The sequence below is a fragment of the Lepisma saccharinum genome, chromosome 3 (assembly GCF_977018435.1).
Source record: "Lepisma saccharinum chromosome 3, izLepSacc3.1, whole genome shotgun sequence".
Taxonomy (NCBI): Eukaryota; Metazoa; Arthropoda; class Insecta; order Zygentoma; family Lepismatidae; genus Lepisma; species Lepisma saccharinum.
In genome coordinates, this window is record NC_139231.1 from 34,254,207 (window position 1) to 34,273,428 (window position 19,222).

Consider the following 19,222-nt stretch of genomic DNA (forward strand, 5'->3'; position numbering starts at 1 on the left):
GCTCATTTGTTTTTTTGATAACGATTAACATTTTTATTGAAAAGTATGTGTTTACATTAAGAGGTAAACCTAAGAGTTTTATGCAAGCCTCGGTAACCGACCGTGTTGGGTGGTCGACTCAAATCGCTTTGATCCCGAGGTCTCGGGTCGAGTACCGGCGAGGGCATGGGTGTGTTTTAATGTCCGCAACAGACCTGTAAAGAAAGAACATGTGACGGGTGCAAATAGCCTTTGATCATAGGCGTTCCTGCTTTCGCAATACAGACTTTTCATAAGCTTTCCTTGCGTACTTTACTGCAAGCCAGTGTTAAATAAACTGAAAGACTTTATAATTATTTTCCCCTTATTCTTTGGACTAGAGGAGCAGATTTCGAGGATAACTAAATATCGTACATATCAGTAGGCCTAATGCCTGAAAGTCAGGCTTACGACCTCAAATTGTTCAGAATTCACTAAACAAAATACTGGTATAATTGTCATATCACCTCGTCATTTTGAAACTCTTTTTAGTAAAAATGTTAACAATACTCAATACTTAGTATACAGTAATAAGTATAGTATATAAATATAAGTATATAGAGTATAATTAGTATATAGTAATAAGTTATATGTTTTGCTGTCTTCCGGTCATAGCCCCCCCTCGCAAAGTTGATGGTTTAGCGGTCTCAGTCACCCAAATTTGATGGTCTAGAACATTTCAAATGTGTATTTAAAGTTAATGGTACAATTAAGAGTAAACTTTACAAGAGAAGCAAAATAATACATTAGATCCTCTTAAGCAAATTTATATGGGGGACTCTCCCCACACATCGTTAACATTGGGGGGGGAGCTCGAGCCCCCCAAGCCCCATGGAGTCGGCGCCTATGCTCTGAAATAGTAGTACTTTCTAACAATAAAACCTTCTTTGTCCATCTCTTGTACAATCAACATTTAAATCACAAATCCCTCTATTTCTTGCCCGCGGTTGGAGCAGAAGTGTTCTGTAAACAGCTAACTGCGCTGTGTTAGAATCATGGGCGAATCCAAAGAGAAGCACTTGCCCCCAACACCTAGAAAACGGATGAAAAAAATGGTTCATTGTGTTTTTTACGTTGGAAAGCGAAATAAGTGTTATTTCCTTCTCAAATAATTAAAAATAAAGCATTGCCACAATTTATAAGTATATAGGGTCCTCCAGGCCCGGAGGAAGCGTTGTTTGCCCCCTTGAAAATAAGTTTTGTTTTGCACTCCCCTGGAAAAATCTGGGTATACCAATGATTGGAATGAATTCTTTGATGAACTTCAAGAACACTCAAATAGGGGCGTCGCAAAGGGTGGGCCGAAGTTGGTCATGTCCCACCTACTGGCCCGTTCTGTTAAAAATTAATTGGCAAATTTTGTGCTAAAAATAAAATAAAAGTGTAAAGATAATGATAAAGATGATCGGAGACCTTACAAGGTTCGAATCCACCATCCGATCCATTGGATCTCTCTTGTTTCGGAGAGGAATCTATTAAAAGTAAACCTTCTATGATCCCTCTAACACATATTCAATGCAACATTTGAATGTACATAACTTTTACTCCTTCTTTCTATTTTATAATAATAAATTGTTTCGATCAGGTAATATTAAGTAACTAACACTCTAGCCCAGTTAAACCCGAAGGTGCATGGTTGCAGTAACACAAGCTCTCCACCTGTCTCTATCTTGGACAAGACCAATCCAATCTTTTCCATCCTTACCGATTTCCTTTAGATCCATCTCACCGTTATTCCTCCATCTATGTCTTGGCTTGGCCTTCCAGGTTTCACAACAAGAATCCTGTAAACTCTTCTTTCCTCTGCCATTCGTGCCATATGGCCTGCCCAAGGTCTTCTTGATTTAATGATTCTAATAATCAATATCTTTACACTTTTATAATTTAAGATTGATTGAAGATGTGACCTACCAAAATATGAATGCTGTCCAGGGCCCTACTTACACCAGGAAGTCTGCACTCAAGTATCTAGCTAGAAAAGTCCACGAGCTGGGTTACTTTGCCCTGCAAATAACTGAGAAACTGTCCTCACACATTTCAAGTTGATGCGTGATAACGTGGATCTCGAATATAGTCACAATTTTCAATCTTAGCTTCGAGTATTTCTTTAGTATCTCAACTTGTAGAAGGATAATAAACCTTTTCTCGAGCAAGGCCTCATCTCCAGGAAGCTATCAACTCGCGGCAAGCCACGGCACCTAGCGACCTGTTGAGTGAGATGAGTCAAGGCAAAATGGGTAATAAACCTTTTCCTGCTCCCACAAAAATAGGCAATAATTAGGCTAGAGAGTTCAATGAACTAACCGATCTCTAACTACGCACTGGTAATGATCAGGCTGGAAAGTTCATACGAACTAACCGATCACTGGATTGCTCAACTTGTAGAAGAGAAATTGGTTGGCCTTTTGTGCAACATCATACAATTTACTTATTTCCAATATTGCCAGTAGTGTCAATATTCTGTTCATTTTATTTTCAGACGTGGATGAATGCTTGGATAATAATGGTGACTGTGACCACAATTGCATCAACACAGAGGGGAGCTATTATTGCACCTGTCAACCTGGTTACACGATTCTTGGCGACAACCGGACGTGTGAAGCAGAAACTCGTGCAGTGCTCAGACCCCCTCCTCGGGAATCGTCAAGGCTAGATTCTTGCAGCGCTAGTTGCGAGACAGTTTCTCGCCTGCAAAGGAAGTTAAACCGACTGGAAGAGAAGGTACAGTACATATTGAGATCATAGGCACCGATTCGGGGAGACACTTTCTGTCCCCCACGAAGTATGGCAGTTAAGAATTAATTTTTATTTGAAATAGATGCAGAGAATCACGTTATGCATGGGAAATATTTGTAAGCCTTGTTTTTCTAAATGATCAACTCGTTCAGTAGATGATTGAGATTGATTAGAATACAAAAGGCTGAGTACAAGAGAATAGCGCAGGAGGTGGCGATCCCAACTAAAGAAATGAGTGGCTAAGCAATAATATGAAAATCATTTTCCAGAAAACTCATTTTGCAAAAGCGGTTTATGTTGCAACTGATTCTATACTGTCAGCATATACAAGGTGGTTATAATTAAAGTGACGGTGTTCAGAGTGGTATAGCACGGGCTGTAATGAGAGTAGCAGTCTGAAACTTCGTAGATATGCTAATGAAGCAATGCGCTCGCGAATTATGCAAAAAAAAATAGTTCCAATTCTCGCCACCAGGGTAAAAAATGGCGCTGTAAGCAGTCAAAACGTGGTATAGTTACAGGAAATAGGCAGGAAAGATCAAACACACGAGAACAATGATTCTGGCATGTTTATTAGGAACTATGGTTACAAGAACTGTTCAATATGGCCTCCCAATTCAGCAACTTGCTGCATTCGTAACACGGCATGATCGACAGTTGCTCGCAGCATGTCTGGTGAAATCTGAGCGACATGTCGTTGTATGCTAGCCTTCAGATCAGGCAGAGACCGGACATGTCCCTGATAGACACGATCTTTTAAATATCCCCACAGCCAGAAGTCACATGGATTAAGGTCGGGGGATCTGGAAGGCCAATCATCTGGAAACTGCCTAGAGATGATGCGGTCATTAGTGAAGCTTTCTCGCAGCAAATCTTTCACGTGGCGAGCGACATGTGGTGTTGCCCCATCTTGCATGAAAATGGTGGTGTGTTCACAGTTCCGTTCTTGCAAAGCTGGAATCACGTGTTGCACAAGGAGGTCCCTATAACGTGCAGATGTCACTGTACACCTAACAGGCCCTCGAGGTGTCATCTCCTCAAAGAAAAACGGACCAAGAATGAAGGAGCTAGTGAACCCACACCAAGCAGTCACGTAAACTGAGTGCAATGGTTGTTCCTGCACAACATGTGGACGAGTGGAACCCCATATGCGACAGTTCTGAGTATTCACTGTACCGACCAGAGTAAAATGCGCCTCGTCAGTCCACAGAATATTCCCCGGCCACATGTCATCCACTTCCATGCGTGCCAAAAACCGATGGGCAAACTCACGGCGTTGTGGAATATCTTGGGGTTTCAATTGGTGCACAATTTGAATCTTGTAGGGATACCAGTGTAAAATGCACCGCAATACCTTGCGAACTGTTGACCAGGGGAGTGACAATTCACGTGCCACAGCTCTAGCACTGGTTGCAGAAGTTGAGGCATGTGCTGCACGGTCAGCTACAGCTACAGCAACTTCGTCCACAACTTCTACGGGGATGGGCCGCCTTCCTCTCCCTGGTGCAACACCCAATTCACCTGTTTCCTCGAATTTCTTCATCATCTTCTTCAGCCCATTAATTGACATGGGCCCTCTTCTCAGCCCTTTCTGTTGGCGATATTTCCGCAGTGCAGCGTTACTATTGCTCCCATTCTGGTAAAACAACTTCACTAGCAGTGCACGGTCTTTCTTCGCAATAGCCATTGCTTTTTACACGGGAAAAATCAAACTTTTAATGTTCGGCGAACATTCACATCACTAAAGGAAAAAAAAGCAACAAGCGTCACCAACAACAACCAGGGAGCTCACACAATGGTTAGGCAATTTCACCGACTTTGACGTCAGAGTTACGGAAAATTCCACGTTTTGACTGCTTACAGCGCCATTTTTTACCCTGGTGGCGAGAATTGGAACTTTTTTTTTTTTGCATAATTCGCGAGCGCATTGCTTCATTATCATATCTACGAAGTTTCAGACTGCTACTCTCATTACAGCCCGTGCTGTACCACTCTGAACACCGTCACTTTAATTATAACCACCTGGTACACTAATAGTTTCGAATTGAAACGCCCTAATGGCAACTGTCTGTAAATGCACATGTATCCAAATGAATTATGTATTAATGAATATATATAGTCATAAAGTTTCTGTGAGCAAAGTAGTTATTAGTACATTTAGTACATTTGAGTACATTTAGTACATTTCTACATGTCGCACGGAGGATGTCCAGCCGATACTCGATTTCCCGCCAGGTTGCCTGTAGCACGTCCCAATGGCAACTGTAATCATTTCACGAAGCTGTTCCACAGTTGTCACTTTGGTTGAATACGCCATGTCCTTGACATACCCCCACAAATACGACATTGACGTCTACGTCAGTTCTTCCAGCACGATGGAGCACCTCCACACTGGCATTTGGCAGTCCGGGCCAGATTGGATTAGGAATTTCCAAACAGATTGATTGAAAGAGGTGGTCCAATTCCCTGGCAACCCCGAACGCCTGACATTACCCTGTAAGGTTATGCCAAGGTCATGGTGTATTCAACCAAAGTGAATAGTGAAAAGATTGAGAAAGATCGTGTTTAAAAGGCTCAAAAACTACAAAATACAGTGGCAAGTTTTTTAATGAAAGTCTCTTCATTTAGAGCCTCAATCATTATATATCAGATCTTCAGTGTAAGAAATAAAAAAACTTGAAAATGATCAACAGTTAAACATATTCTCGACATGAATTTTGAAGCTGGAAAAATGAAACAACATTGGACTGTAGTTTATTTGCAAACATCACAATTGTTGAAATGCGGTTCTTCGTTTCAGAGCCCTGAAAACGAATCGTGACACATTTCTTGCAATCGATGCATTGTACCATGTTTTCTTCCACTGTTTCTTCACATAGGAAGTAATACCAACCATTGTGTGTCATTTTCAGCCTGAGTTTTATTTTGGTCGAAACATTTCAGTTTCTTAGATCTACATAATTGTAGGAGGCCTCATGGTTGTTGTTTGAGTATTTTCATCTGTTTCTTTGTGTGGCTCATTGCCTGCGATGAGGTTGGAGGACCCTGTCTCTCCATAGACGCGAATCTTCGTAAAGTTTTAGCGAGATGCTTACTTCTTTTTTTCTGCATTAATTTTCCTCTACTTCGTGCGTCCAGTACAACTTTTTGGGGACCTTTCGGAGACCCGCCCTGCAACTGGTTTTGTTCTGTCCGGTCTACACGTCGACAAGAGGCTTACTTTGGGTTTTTCTAACCAGATTCCTTGAAGATTTTTCTCCATTTCAGACGTTGGAATACCCTCGTGTGATCTTATAATCAAATTCCTTGAAAATGTTTCTCCATTCCAGACGCTGGGGTTTTCAGGTGATTCTGGAGCAGGACAATTTATCCTTTCATCTCGATTCTTCGGAATTCCATATTTTTTACATGTATTTAATCCAGTTTTCCCTCCTTGCATTCAACCAAAGCAGATTTCATGTTCTCAGAATTACCTGGTAAAATAATACTACTGCATGACATAATATGACTTGCAAAAGCCGTAGCTACGTGTAAATTTAGTAAATAACACTATATCTTAAAACTCTCACAATGTAAGGAACATTACATATTGCTTTTTTTCTTCTTCTTCCGAGTTATCTTCAGTAAAGGAGTTCACCAAGTAGAATTTATAAAAGAAGTAACTATAGTTAATTCATAATTTCAACTTCGTTGATCGACATTGACAAACACATTGAATTTTTCATCCAATAAATGCATATACTTCTTTGCAGATTCTAGCTCTGAGTACGGCAATTCGGTTGTATAGCTTTGCTGCTGGGCCCCCGGGTCCCGAAGGGCCACCAGGACCTGCAGGGCCCCGTGGATTTCCTGGTAAGTATTTATTCTCACATGGAATTTACTGGAACACCATTATTATTATAGTCCTTCTCCGTGCCCGTGCGGTCTAAGGCTCTGTGCTTTGGACTCCGACTGCGGGACGGCATGGGTTCCAGTCCACCTGGATTCAGTCTCTGGGTTTTCGGCCTGTGTATAGGACCGGTGGCAACCCAAGTGAGTAGCGTAACCTGGTCTGGAAAATCTCCTATAACGACTGAGGGTTCGACGTGCTAACCCCACGGCACCCCATTTCAGAGTGAAGAGCTTCACAGCTCTAGGTTGGATTGTGGGAGGGAGACTGGCAGTCGGGAGATAGGCCAAAGCCCTTCCAGGGCTGTCAAGCCACGGGTTATCGTTATTATTAATTTAATCCTGTGCTCAAATTTGAAACTTCTAGATCGGCGGATGTTTTCTTGAGCTTTGGAGACGCTTTACGTAATTCTGCCTAGTTTGGAGATACCCCGCCCATCAACTTTAAGCACAGATCAAAACAATTTGCTAGTAATGGTAAAAACTGCAATTTGTGCTTGACGTTTCGACACACTTTATACAGCGTGTTCCGCTTAGAGGGATCGAGAAATAAATGCTCACCGTTTAAAAGCATATTGTTATTATTTTTATTTTACAAGATGCATTAACTGTCCGAGTTTATACACCAATATTGAATACACGTGCTTGCACATGTGCAAGCATTACAACGCATTACAAATACAGCTGCGCTAGTCACTCTAGAGATTCTGCAGAGCATGTTTAGATATCTGCAGGGCAACTCAAGGCGCAACCATCGAGTTGCATTGATCATTTTCCTAAACTCGGAGAGTTTCTACATCAAAAGTTGTGTTAAAAAAACCATTATTTACACTTCAAATTATCAATTGTTTCTCAATCCCTTATAGCGGAACACGCTGTATGTATCTCTCTCCACATCAGTGGTGTTATTTCGGGAATGTTATTGGACTTGACGCCCAAAATATTACACAGAAGAGAATTACAGTTTTTACGACAAAACTTCGCATTTCTTCCAAATACCTTTCTAAAATAATAATTCAGTCCATGTACTATATGTGTTTATGTGTGTTTGTGGGAATATGGAAATACAACCAATACACTTTATAACCCATCTTCTTACTTTAAAGGTGCTACTGGAAAACCAGGTTCACCAGGAGCCAGAGGCTTACCCGGTGAACCAGGCGTGGCTCCAGTGATTCATGAGAAAGAGAAGTATCACGAGAAATATGACTCTTACGTTCAAGACAACAACAATTTCTGTCGCTGTAAGAGAGGGCCTATTGTAAGTTTGATTTACATTTTATATAGTTTTGGCTTTAGGGTGATAGTGAAAGAATTGGCTGCAAGCAGTATTACAAGATTCGATATACGGCACACGGATCTATCACTTTATAGTTGTTCTTATGATTATGTAAAATAGCTAAATTCCTGTATAATTGTATGAAATATGCATAAATCTTGTGTATATAAAGAAATTAGAAGCAGATATAATTCAAGAAATGCATGTTACGATTCTATTCACAAACTTTTATCTCTTGTAGGTTGATTGGTTGAGTTTGGTTTTAAGTTTACTTTATGCACAGAAAGACTAATCGGGACTGGACCTATAGTTTAAAGTGGAATCCGACCCACTATGTGCCTCTACCTGGCATCGAACCCGAACCCCTTGATCACAAGGTGACGACTTTACCATTAAGTCATCGGGGAGGCCCATTTATCTCTTGTCTACGGTAATATAAAATAAATTAAGGTTAAAATATGCATACACAGTAGCGTGCCGAGGATTTTCGAAAGGAAGGGGGAGGAGCTTACGTATATTTTTTTTAGTAGTCAGCCATCATTTTGCCATCTTTCCTCCTTTTGACGTTCTTTGTTTTAGGAAGACTGGAACAAAGCGGCGGAGGAGGGGTCATGACCTCCACCAACCTTTCCTTGGACACGCCACTGTACATACAAGACACTAATTATGCCTGTAGTTTTGAATGGATATGAAACGTCATGGCCCCTTTCACTAAAAGTTTTGAAAATTAAATCTTATGAAAAATAATTTGACCTAAAGAGATGAAACATGTGAACGGAGAAGGTTACATAATACTGAACTGCATACACTGAAGGAATTTGGTGTCGACGCTTGAGCAAGACAGTATATTTTTGTTCAAACTAGGGGGCAAGCTGCCTTTGTGAAGTGCACAACCACATTTTAGAGTCGCGACTACCAAGAGAAGAGCCAAGAAATACATCGAAATTTATATCGAGAACATTATTTTTATTATAGCCTGCAGTAGTTAAGTTACCTGTAATAATCGACAATTATCTTGAAATAAAAATTAGTTTTTAAAATTTTCATTATAGGGACGTACTGGAGCCACAGGGAAGGAAGGAAGAAAAGGGGAAAAAGGAGATGAAGGACAGACGGGCGCTAAGGGGGAGCCTGGCTCATTTGACTTCTTGTTACTTCTTATGGCGGATGTAAAACATGATATTCAACAGCTCCAAGAAAAAGTTTTCAAGCAAGACAGGTAATAATTTTATTATTTGACAGCCTTATGGTAATTAATTCCTTATGATAAACATCTCAATGTTCAAGTCATTGCTTTACCTTAATCTTAACGCTTTCTTACGTTGCACACGTCCACAGATAGAAATTATTAAATAGTCTACGGGCCAGCGTGGGTACTAATTTTCCTTTATGCCACAGTGTAAGGATACCAAAAAACATGATTGCCATTTCAATGTGGTAGCTAATAGAAATGGCGGCCAATCTAAGATGGCGGATGTTGACTTTTGTAAAACGACTATATCTCTGAAACTAATGGTCCGATTTCAACGTTCTTCTTTTTAAACGAAAGCGTGCGATGCGTTCTATGAATAAGGTTATCTTAGATTTTTCTATATTAGCAATCGTTAATTAGTAATTCGCAGATTAGTTAAAAATAATCGTATCTCTTTACTAATAATTTTATGTTTATCATCAAATTACTAATAACCTAGGCATCTGAGAAGAAAGTGTTCCAAACAAAAATTGTAGTGTAAACTCTTATCTTTAATTTGACATATAGCACTTGTTGGTTTGGACCTCAGAATTTATTAAAAAAATAAAACGAATTAATTTTGTAGCGTGTGCAACGAATGCTGCTAGCCGAATGTTCGTTTAGTCCTACTTAATTGCACCTATTGTAACTGGCATCAACTATTGAATAACGTATTTATGTTAGATAACTGAAATAACATTTAATAATAATAAAATTAACAGTAATTTTATTATTAATAATAATACTGTTATTATCATTAGCAGTAAATAGTTGCAGTACTAACTAACAATGAATAATTTTGTTTACATGTACCGGTGTCCATGGAAGAACGTTATTGATTGATTGAGATTTAAAAATTTTGAGTACGTCAGCACTTAGGCGACTTTAGATTTAGATTTAGATTTATTCTTTCTTTCATGTGCGAGCCATAAGCTCTACGCACTACATAATATTTGGATTTTTCCACAATACATATATATATGTTGTATTTAGTTTATCTAATATGCTGTCTATTAGTTAGCCCCCTCCCCTAACGGCTCATTCACTCCACTCGTTCTTCTTCCAGTCTTTCTTCCTTCTTCCTCGCCTCACTTCTCTTTCCCTTCACTTTCACCAAAAACACTTCAACTTTCTCCAACTTTTCCACACTTGCTGCACTCTGTTCTACAACTAATTTGAGCGCTTCTTCTTTTCTTACACCCTCCAACCATTTGTCCTGCAGGGCGCGCGTTCCCGGACATGCAAACAGAGTCTTCCCCCTTACATATTATACATTCATATGTATTATACCTCCCTCTCTTTTCACCGCACTGTGTCTCCACCCCCAGCCTCAGCCATACTAAACCCTCTCTTGTTTCCTTGCTTACTTTATTCATATAATTTGCTTGTCCCCATTCCCGAATGTCCCTTGTCTGGAGGTCTAGTGATATTTTAGTTGCAGTTTCCATCATTATTTCTTGCCGATCTGTATCTAGTCGTTGTTTAACGAGTTTAAGTGTTCCTTGGTCTACGTGCTCTTCTTCCCATACCCATCCCAACCCGATCTAGAATAGTTTACCTTTAACTTATTTTGCCCACGAGCCCATTTCCCCTCCCCTTACTTGCTGTACGAGAGCCTTCCCTTTGATACTGTCTCTCCCTGCTATTATAAGAGTTGCTCAGTATTTAACCCTTCTCCACGTTATTCTGTTGCTCTCCCTCGCTAGCTCGAGTTCCCGTAGTACCCCGCTGTTTGCGGTGCCTGTAGCTTATCGACGAAGCTCATTTCATAGTTTTGCAATTTTCTTGTTATTCCCATTATTGTGTCCTTTACAGCTCGCGCCTTCCCCCTCACTGTTTGTAAGTGTCTCGCCCATGTTCCTGTCATAGTGATTGTTAGACCTAAGTAATTTATCCGTTTAACCCTTTCCAGTTCTTGACCCATAAAGTTCCACTTGTCTCCCCTCCCGTCCACATCTCCCCGTTGTTTTTCTTCTCCATCGCCACGTCTAGCATTTGCGTATTGTTGCGCCTCCAGTCTTCCCTCGCTTCTTCAAGGTTTTGTTTGTATTTTTTCCTTAGATCTAAGTAAATCAAAACTTTCTATCTTCGCTGTTAAACTTGCGGTATTCTGGCAGAGATTTTTGCAGTAGGTTTTTCGTGCCATTGCATTTTTCATTATAACCCCCCCCCCCCGGGTCCTCGTGAGATTTGTTTCTTGTGCTCGCATGTGTCGCCCCGCCCTCGTTAGACAATGCTGCAACAATTTAAACGCCCTCCCTGATTCCCCGCTTTCTATCTCGCTCTCTATTTGTGCTTTGAGCATAGATGTAATTCCGTCCCCCATAATTTCCCTCATTCTTTCCCGCCCGACCTCGTTCCATTTAAATTTCAGTATTGTTCTGGTAGCGACTTTCCCCCCCCCCTCCGCCCCCCCCCCCGTGTTGCCGATCTCAGAGACAAAATTATTGGAAAGTGATGCGATTCAATTCTTTCTCCTATTTGGAAGTCTCTCAGTTCCGTTAATAGTTCCCTGGAGCAAATTGCGTAATCGATGAGTGTGCCCCAAACGTAAATTGCCCCTACCGATCACAGAAATATTTCCCATTTAGTATTTCTAAATTCATCGCCTCGCAAAGTTGCACCAGTTCCCTCCCGCCCGTGTTAATAACTTTATCTTTACTTCTCCTTTCCACCCCCCTTCCCTCCTCCCTTTCCACCATGGTATCTTCATCCTAGCATTCAAATCCCCCAGTACTAGTATCCCTGCATTTGGGTATTTCTCTGTTATATTCTGGAGGCAAATGAGAAGATTTTCGAAGAATTTATCTGAATAGAATTTAGAATTTTTTGGTGGTCTGTAAGCCACTACGATACACAGTTGCCAATTATTAATATTTGCTTTGAAAGCAACAAGTCCCCTACATCCCGTGTTAATTTCCTCTATTTTGTGTTTATCAGTGGCGTCTCGTCCCTTGGGGCTTCCGGGGCTTAGCCCCTAAAGAAAAACGGACGTATTGACGTAATTATCAATCACCATAACGCATAACTATCACACAGTCTTTTAAAAGGCGATTTTTATCCACGTAAATTCATCGTCTGTTGCAATGGATACGACAGCGTTCCTAGCGGCATTGATGTCAATTATCGCTTTCCGGGGCACGTCGCAAAGGAAGGCGTGGCCTACACCCACCTACGCTACAGTGAAGGTCACATGCTAGCAGAGAGAGAAGGGAAGAGTGCAATGGATTTAAGTGCTGATTCGGGGCTAGCTCCGTTGCGTCGCGTGGATCTCGCGTGTTGTACTGTAGTGTTGTGGTGCCTTTCATTCGCTATGTTTGAGGGAGTTTGGCAGGGTTGATGTTCGAACACAAATTGATGAAGGACATAGGCTGTCAATTACAAGACACAATGAATTTGTCCGGAAAAATAGGCATATATTAAATAGAATTATCGATTGCTTTAAATTCTGTGGTCGACATGAACGTGCTCTACGAGGACATAATGAAAGAGAACAAACTTTAAACAGAGGCATCTCCCAGATTTATTATCCCTTCATAGAAGAGGGAAAACTAAAGAGGTAACTTCGTGTTCTTTATTGTATTGAAGAGTTGAAAAACAAACTCTATCAGTATATTGCATTCATTTTTTATTTAAAATTATTTAGAGGGTACCTTTTCAGAAACAGTAAAAATGACAAACATAGTTTTAATAACTCCAGTGGCAATAGCTGAATCTGAACGATGTTTCAGCACATTGAAGCGTATTAAAACCTGCTTAAGAAATGCAATGGGACAAGACAGACCAAATGCCTTGGCACTTGCTTACAATAGAGAAAGAATACATTTCAAACATAGAGGGCTTCAACGAAAAAGTAATAACAAAATTTGCTGAGCAGAAGAACAGGAGTCAACGTTCGTAGAAAGGTATGTTTCACAACAATACCTGTTTCTTTTGTAATCATGTGAATTGTCATTATATTTTAAATTCTTTAAAAAAATAAGTCCAGTTTCGTAGTAATTCATGTAATTTGTCATTACATTTTAAATTCTTTAAAAAAAAGTAAGTCCAGTTTTGTAGTCTAGAAGAAAAAAATACCTATTTTTTGAAATTCATGTGAATTGTGATTATATTTTAAATTCTTTAAAAAATAAGCCCCGGCCAAAGTTGAGGCCACGAGACGCCACTGGTGTTAATAGTCATCCTTAAAGTTCACGAGAATCCCTCCCGCGTGTCTTCCCCTCTTCCCCACCCTTTGCGCGCCATGCATAATGCTTGCACCCGTCACATTATAGAGATACAAGCCCCTTACCCAGGTTAAAAACGGAGGCTGTATAGGGACACTCAGCACATGTAAGGACGAAACGCAGGATAACACAGCCCTACAGAGAATTTTACTGGCCGTAGGTCAAGACGCCAGAGCCTCGTTGGCCTGCAAGACTGCAATTATGAACATTTACGTGTGTTCCGAAATGGTCACCCCTTACACCCTACACCCAGAAAAAAAAATTAGAACATGCCATTACTGTTTAATAGTTGTTACAGTCGAAACGTGCGCAATCATGAAAGTCAAATCTATAATAATGCCGGCTTTAGACGAAAGCATTAATTTCCTTCAACATTCTTGCTAGCATAAATGCTACGTAAATGCTTCCAGAAATCTTATAACAGATAGTACTTTACACGAAAGCATTTCATGGAACATTTTGGTTAGCTGCTGCAATTACAAAGTATAATACATACAACACGAAAGTCACGTCGAGTTACACCGTCTATGCTGTGTGCACGGTGTTTACAATTGAATTGGTCTGGATTGAATTGGTATTATAAGTCCACTTGTAAGGATCCGCCCTGGATCGTACTTGGTTCGATGGGTCTATTGAGCCTCGGCTTCACACTCAGTATCTCTTCGGGGCTTGAGTCTCCTCGGCTCAAGGTTCGGGTTATTCCGGCTTCTTCAATCCTCGATGTAAGGTCCCTCGTAATTCTAGGTCAAAGGTTCTCAATGTACTTATAGATCTTGACCAAGATTCTATAAGCAATTAACAATCCTTATTCCCACTAGGTTCTGTCGATATTCAGTTAAGTATCCAACTTCCTTTTCTCTTTTCAGCCTCTGACCAGAGAACTGAAAATTAATCCGTGACCACAGAATAAGAAAAGGTGTTCCCTGACCAGGGACACAAACGTTGACTACTAACAGCCTATCGACCGATCCCGAATTCTGGTATATCCTACGACAATCACAATCCTCTCAATTATATCTCCTGACCAGTAGCATAGAACCGAGAGAACATAAGCCTTCTGACCAGAAGAGATAAGTAATTGTCCTAACGATAATCCAGAATAACCTAATTCCTAGTAGCGACGTGGAAGTAAGCGCAGAAATACGGGTGTGAAAAGAAAAGACGGTAATACGAGTTCCGTATTTATCTGGAGTTCGAATACAAAGGCCACGGGCCACCGAGCTTCGCTGCTTATATAGCATTTCTCGGTGCCGTGAAGGATTTACCAACTTTTATCTTAACATCAATTTTACATTACAATAAAATACATATTAATAAAATATCAATGAGGGACATAATTAGCTACATGCAGAAATTACTATTTTTAACCTTTTGTGAATATTAAATATGCAATATAATTTTAATTGTTACACTCAGCATTTAATTTGACTAGGGAGTATGGCTTCTTCCAACTCCCCTCTCTCCCTGCAACGGCCACGCGAAAAGACAACAAGGAAAAGAAAGAAAGTTTACAACGTTAAAATGTTAAGCAAAATTTCTTTAAATACAGGTTTTGTCTTGCGCGGGCATAACTTTCGTTTACCTTAACATAACTAAATTCTGATTACACCGTCTTGCAGTAAAAGAACCAGGGATTAATATGATATTAGTTAAATTATTGTCCGCCAAGGGACACGACTGATATAGCGTGGGGAAGACAGCCTAATCTTTCGTCTTTTCCCCGGTTTCAACGTTTACATAAAGTTGAGTCTGCCTGGCTTCTACACAATAGCGATTGCTTTCTCGCATTGTTGTCACCGATAACGAAATTCCAGCTCAGCTTGCTGGCAGAAAGAAACAAACTCTTTTAACTTATATTTAACATTATGATGTATAGTCTATATGCGAGGTGTGTTCCACTTTTCTTGGTAATTAACTATTAACACACAAAAATTTTAAATACCAAACCAAGAAAAATATTAAGTTTATATGCATATTTGTAACGTGGAACTGCTACACGTTACACACTTTACGCACAGTAAGGCTAATAGGGACTGGACCTACGGTTTAAAGTGGGATCCGAACCACTATGTGCCTCCTCCGGGTATCGAATCCGGGACCCCTTGATTACAAGGCTACGACGCTACCACTGCGCCATCTGGGAGGCCCTACAATTGAAATAGCTAAAATATTCTTCCATACGTGTACAGTAAACGTTGTAAGGTGTGTATTTAATCAGCGCCATTCTTCTCTACCTAAAACCATTTAATACGAAGCGATATTCCTCTCGGTTGAATAGTTATCGTATTTTAAAAGTGTGATATGATACGTTGTTTACATCTCACGCGGCCACCTTTGGGCCGCCATTACACCTGCACTCATGACCTATAGGTCGCTTCTGATTGGTTATGCTGCTAAAAATTCTACGGAAATAGGACGGGTTCTATCCTTGAGAAATGCCATGAAAAATGCCATTGCATCTGAAATGCAATAAGATTTTTCACTTTACACGGTAGCATTTTGGTCATGACACAAATGTTAAGGAAAATGCCAAGAAAAATGCTTTCGTCTAAAGCTGGCCTAACAGAAAGCGGACCAGAGAAGTCTCTCTCTCTCTATCTAGATCTACAGTCCTTGGTGAGCTTTGGCCTCCTCCACAATCTGTCTCCATTCCACTCTGTCATCAATTCTTCTCCTCCATCCTTTAATTTTCATCGTTCGCAACTTTGCAGCAACATCGTCTGTCCATCGAACTCGTGGTCTGCCCTATCTTCTTGCGTGGGGAAGCTTTTCTCTCTACATTCTTCTTGGCATCCGGTCTTCCATCATTCTCTCCACATACCCCAACCACTTTATTCTCTGGGCTTTGACAAATCTCACTATATCTTGGCCTTTTATTAAATCATCTAGCTCTGCATTATATCTTACTCTCCAGCCATCATCTTCCTCACAGGTCCATATATCTCTTAATATTCATTTCTCAAATATTCTGAGGGCATTTTCATCTTACAATTTTAAAGTCCAATTCTCTGATCCTTAAGTGACAACTGGTGGTTTTGTTTTGAGCTTTGCATTTCTTGTAATCAATCAGTCTATTTATGAGCATATACTTATTTCCAAAATATGCATGATTGCCTGCCTGCATTTTTTCTTTATTTTATCACTTTACTCATATCATTGTCTTTATACACCATTGTTCCCAGATATCTTAAACAAGGAACTCCCTCAAACTTTTTCTCTCCAATTGTTAGATCTTGAGGTATTTTTCTGATCTGAGAGTTAGACATTCTCATATAGTTAGTCTTCTTTTTATTTACAGTGAGCCCCATTTTATTGCTTCTCTATCCATTTGCTCATAAATTTGTTTAACTGTATATATTGGTCTAGTAATATCATCTGCATATGCGCAGATTTGACTGGACTTTCCAAATATTGTTCCCTTCTGGTCAACTACATTCATTACTTTGTGCAATACCAGATTAAATAATACTGCCGAAAGGCAATCCCCCTTGTTTCACTCCTGTGTTGCATTCAAATTCTTCACTCAGTTTACTACTTACTTTCTTTCACTCTTGCCTTAGTAGTCTTATTATTTTGAGGGGATATTATACTCCTCAAGTACCTTAAACAGTTCATTCCGATTAACACTGTAAAAAGCCTGCCTGAAGTCAACAAATAAAAATGCAAATCCACATCATGTTCATAAAACTTCTCCATCATCTGTCTAATAATAAAAAATCTGATCAGTAGTGCTTCTGGCAGAGTGAAATCCACATTGATACTCTCCAAGCATATATTCTGTGTAACATTTTATTCTCTCACTGATCAATCCTGACAGGATCTTATAAACCACGCTAAGAAGTGTGATGCCTCTGTAATTTGCACATATTAATTTATCACATTTCTTATAAATTGGGCATATTATTCCGGATTTCCATTTATGGGCCATTGTTTCAGTTTTCAGTTTCTCATATCATTACAATCAATCTATATATTGCCACCAAGGTGTTACCACCAAGTTTAATAAGTTCATTATCACTTCAACCTCGCCTGGAGCTCTATTATTGCTAATTTTTTCCATTACAAATTCAACTTCTTCCATAGTAGGTACTTGTACCTCATAATCATCTCTATTTCCTATATTCCTATTATACTGCTCTTCTCCTTGGTTTCCAACTTTATTCAAAATCTCTTTGAAGTGTTCTACCCATCTATTCAGTATCTGGTTCTTTTCTACAATTACTTCTCCATTCTTATCCTTACAACCTCCTATTCTTGGCTCATATCATATTCCAGTTACGTGCGGTGACGTCGACACTTGGGGTAGCAATTAGTGGCGTGCCCAAGGGGGATTGATGAGGGTCAGCCCCCTCCCTTTAGGGCCCAGTATTCCTAAAAACAGAACGTCAAAGGCGGGAAAAGATTGCAAATTGAGGAACAACTCCTATTTCCAAAATAAAAAATATATATATTTGATATGACTACTAAGCCAGAAATCGTGGATTCGAATCCTGGCCTGTCCACGGGTGTTCTTTGTGTGTCCCTTGATCAATTATATCCTATCATCTTCGCGATTAGGCAAAAGTGGCAGAAAAGCGAAGTATAATATAACAAATCAAACACTCAATGGTTTTATTTGATTTTTGTTACTTAGCGTCGCCTTATGTCACATTTGAGCAAGGTTCGAACCCGGAACCCGTACTGTCGTAGCGCGCTGTGATAACCATTCCCCCACGGACGTCTGCCGACAACAAAGACGACAGAAAAGTGCTAACCATTCGGATACGTGGGTATAGGTAAAGCAAACTGCATATTTCCTCCGTGGTATTTTTCAATTGGATTTTTGAAACACCATCTTTGTATATGATTAATGTTTTTTTGAAGAAAAAATGCTTTACTAGATTTCCCTAATTCTTCCATCTCACGATGTCGTTACTGAAGGATTCGGATTCGAGCATGTGCCTGTGCATGAGTGTTTCTCTTGTATCCACCCTTCACCTGTTTAATTGAATCTACGTTCATCGTCATGGCAGAAATTAGGTAAATTGATGGAAGAGCAACGTTAAAAAAATACAAATAATTTCTTCCCAGTGCATCTGCAGGGCACTGAAAAATCAGGAGTCCAGAGTTCTCTGTTCACGATTGCCCCTTATATGCCTTCCATAAGCTCATTAGCTACTTATTATCGCGATTAATTCTATAGGCCTACAGTTAGAAAAAAGTGATGGGAGGTGGCAAAAATTCAATATATTAAAGGGGGATAAACTGTTAACAAAATACACTTTTTTGTATTTGATTTGATTTTGATTTGATTTTAAAATTTTGGGTGCGTCAGCACTTAGGCTATTTTGCACCCGTCACATTATACGGAGTCCAGCCCCTTATCTTTACAAAGAACAACTCTAACGTTGCATAAGTAAAATCTTAAAGGCTTAAAATGTTCTGACTTTCGTTAAAAGCTGAGGCTGTAAAGGGGCACTCAGCACACACAAGGACAAAAAACAGGACAACACACACAAAATTATACTGGCCAGAGTGCCAGTCGTCAGAGCCTCGTTCGTCTGCAAAACGCAGTCCAGGGTGTACTAACGTGGAAGTGAGGTTGACAGTTGGGTGTACTACGTGGAAAATCACCCCTTACACACCGCACTTTTTTGTAGTTTCTTCAATAATATTCAATTGACTTGTTAGTTTTTGGGATACATTTTTCATTCCAAATTATTTCATTATTCACTGCAGAGTACAACACATAGGAACAAGAATTCGCGCTCGTTATGGGTTCGAATACCGGCCTGGACATGGGTGTTCTTTGTGAGGTCCCTTCATCAATGTCATCATATCATCACTCATTCTCATTCCCGCGAT

General features: G+C 40.0%; 1 protein-coding gene across 1 annotated transcript in view; it reads left to right on the plus strand.

Annotated features, from left to right (window-relative positions):
- The window catches only part of LOC145985509 (collagen and calcium-binding EGF domain-containing protein 1-like), a 62,663-nt gene that overhangs the window by 27,008 nt on the left and 16,433 nt on the right, over nt 1-19,222 (plus strand). The window contains exons 5-8 of the mRNA XM_083119581.1: nt 2,498-2,739; nt 6,507-6,606; nt 7,749-7,903; nt 8,974-9,140. Of these exons, the coding sequence (XP_082975707.1) occupies nt 2,498-2,739; nt 6,507-6,606; nt 7,749-7,903; nt 8,974-9,140 (664 nt within the window). The remainder of the gene's footprint in view (nt 1-2,497; nt 2,740-6,506; nt 6,607-7,748; nt 7,904-8,973; nt 9,141-19,222) is intronic.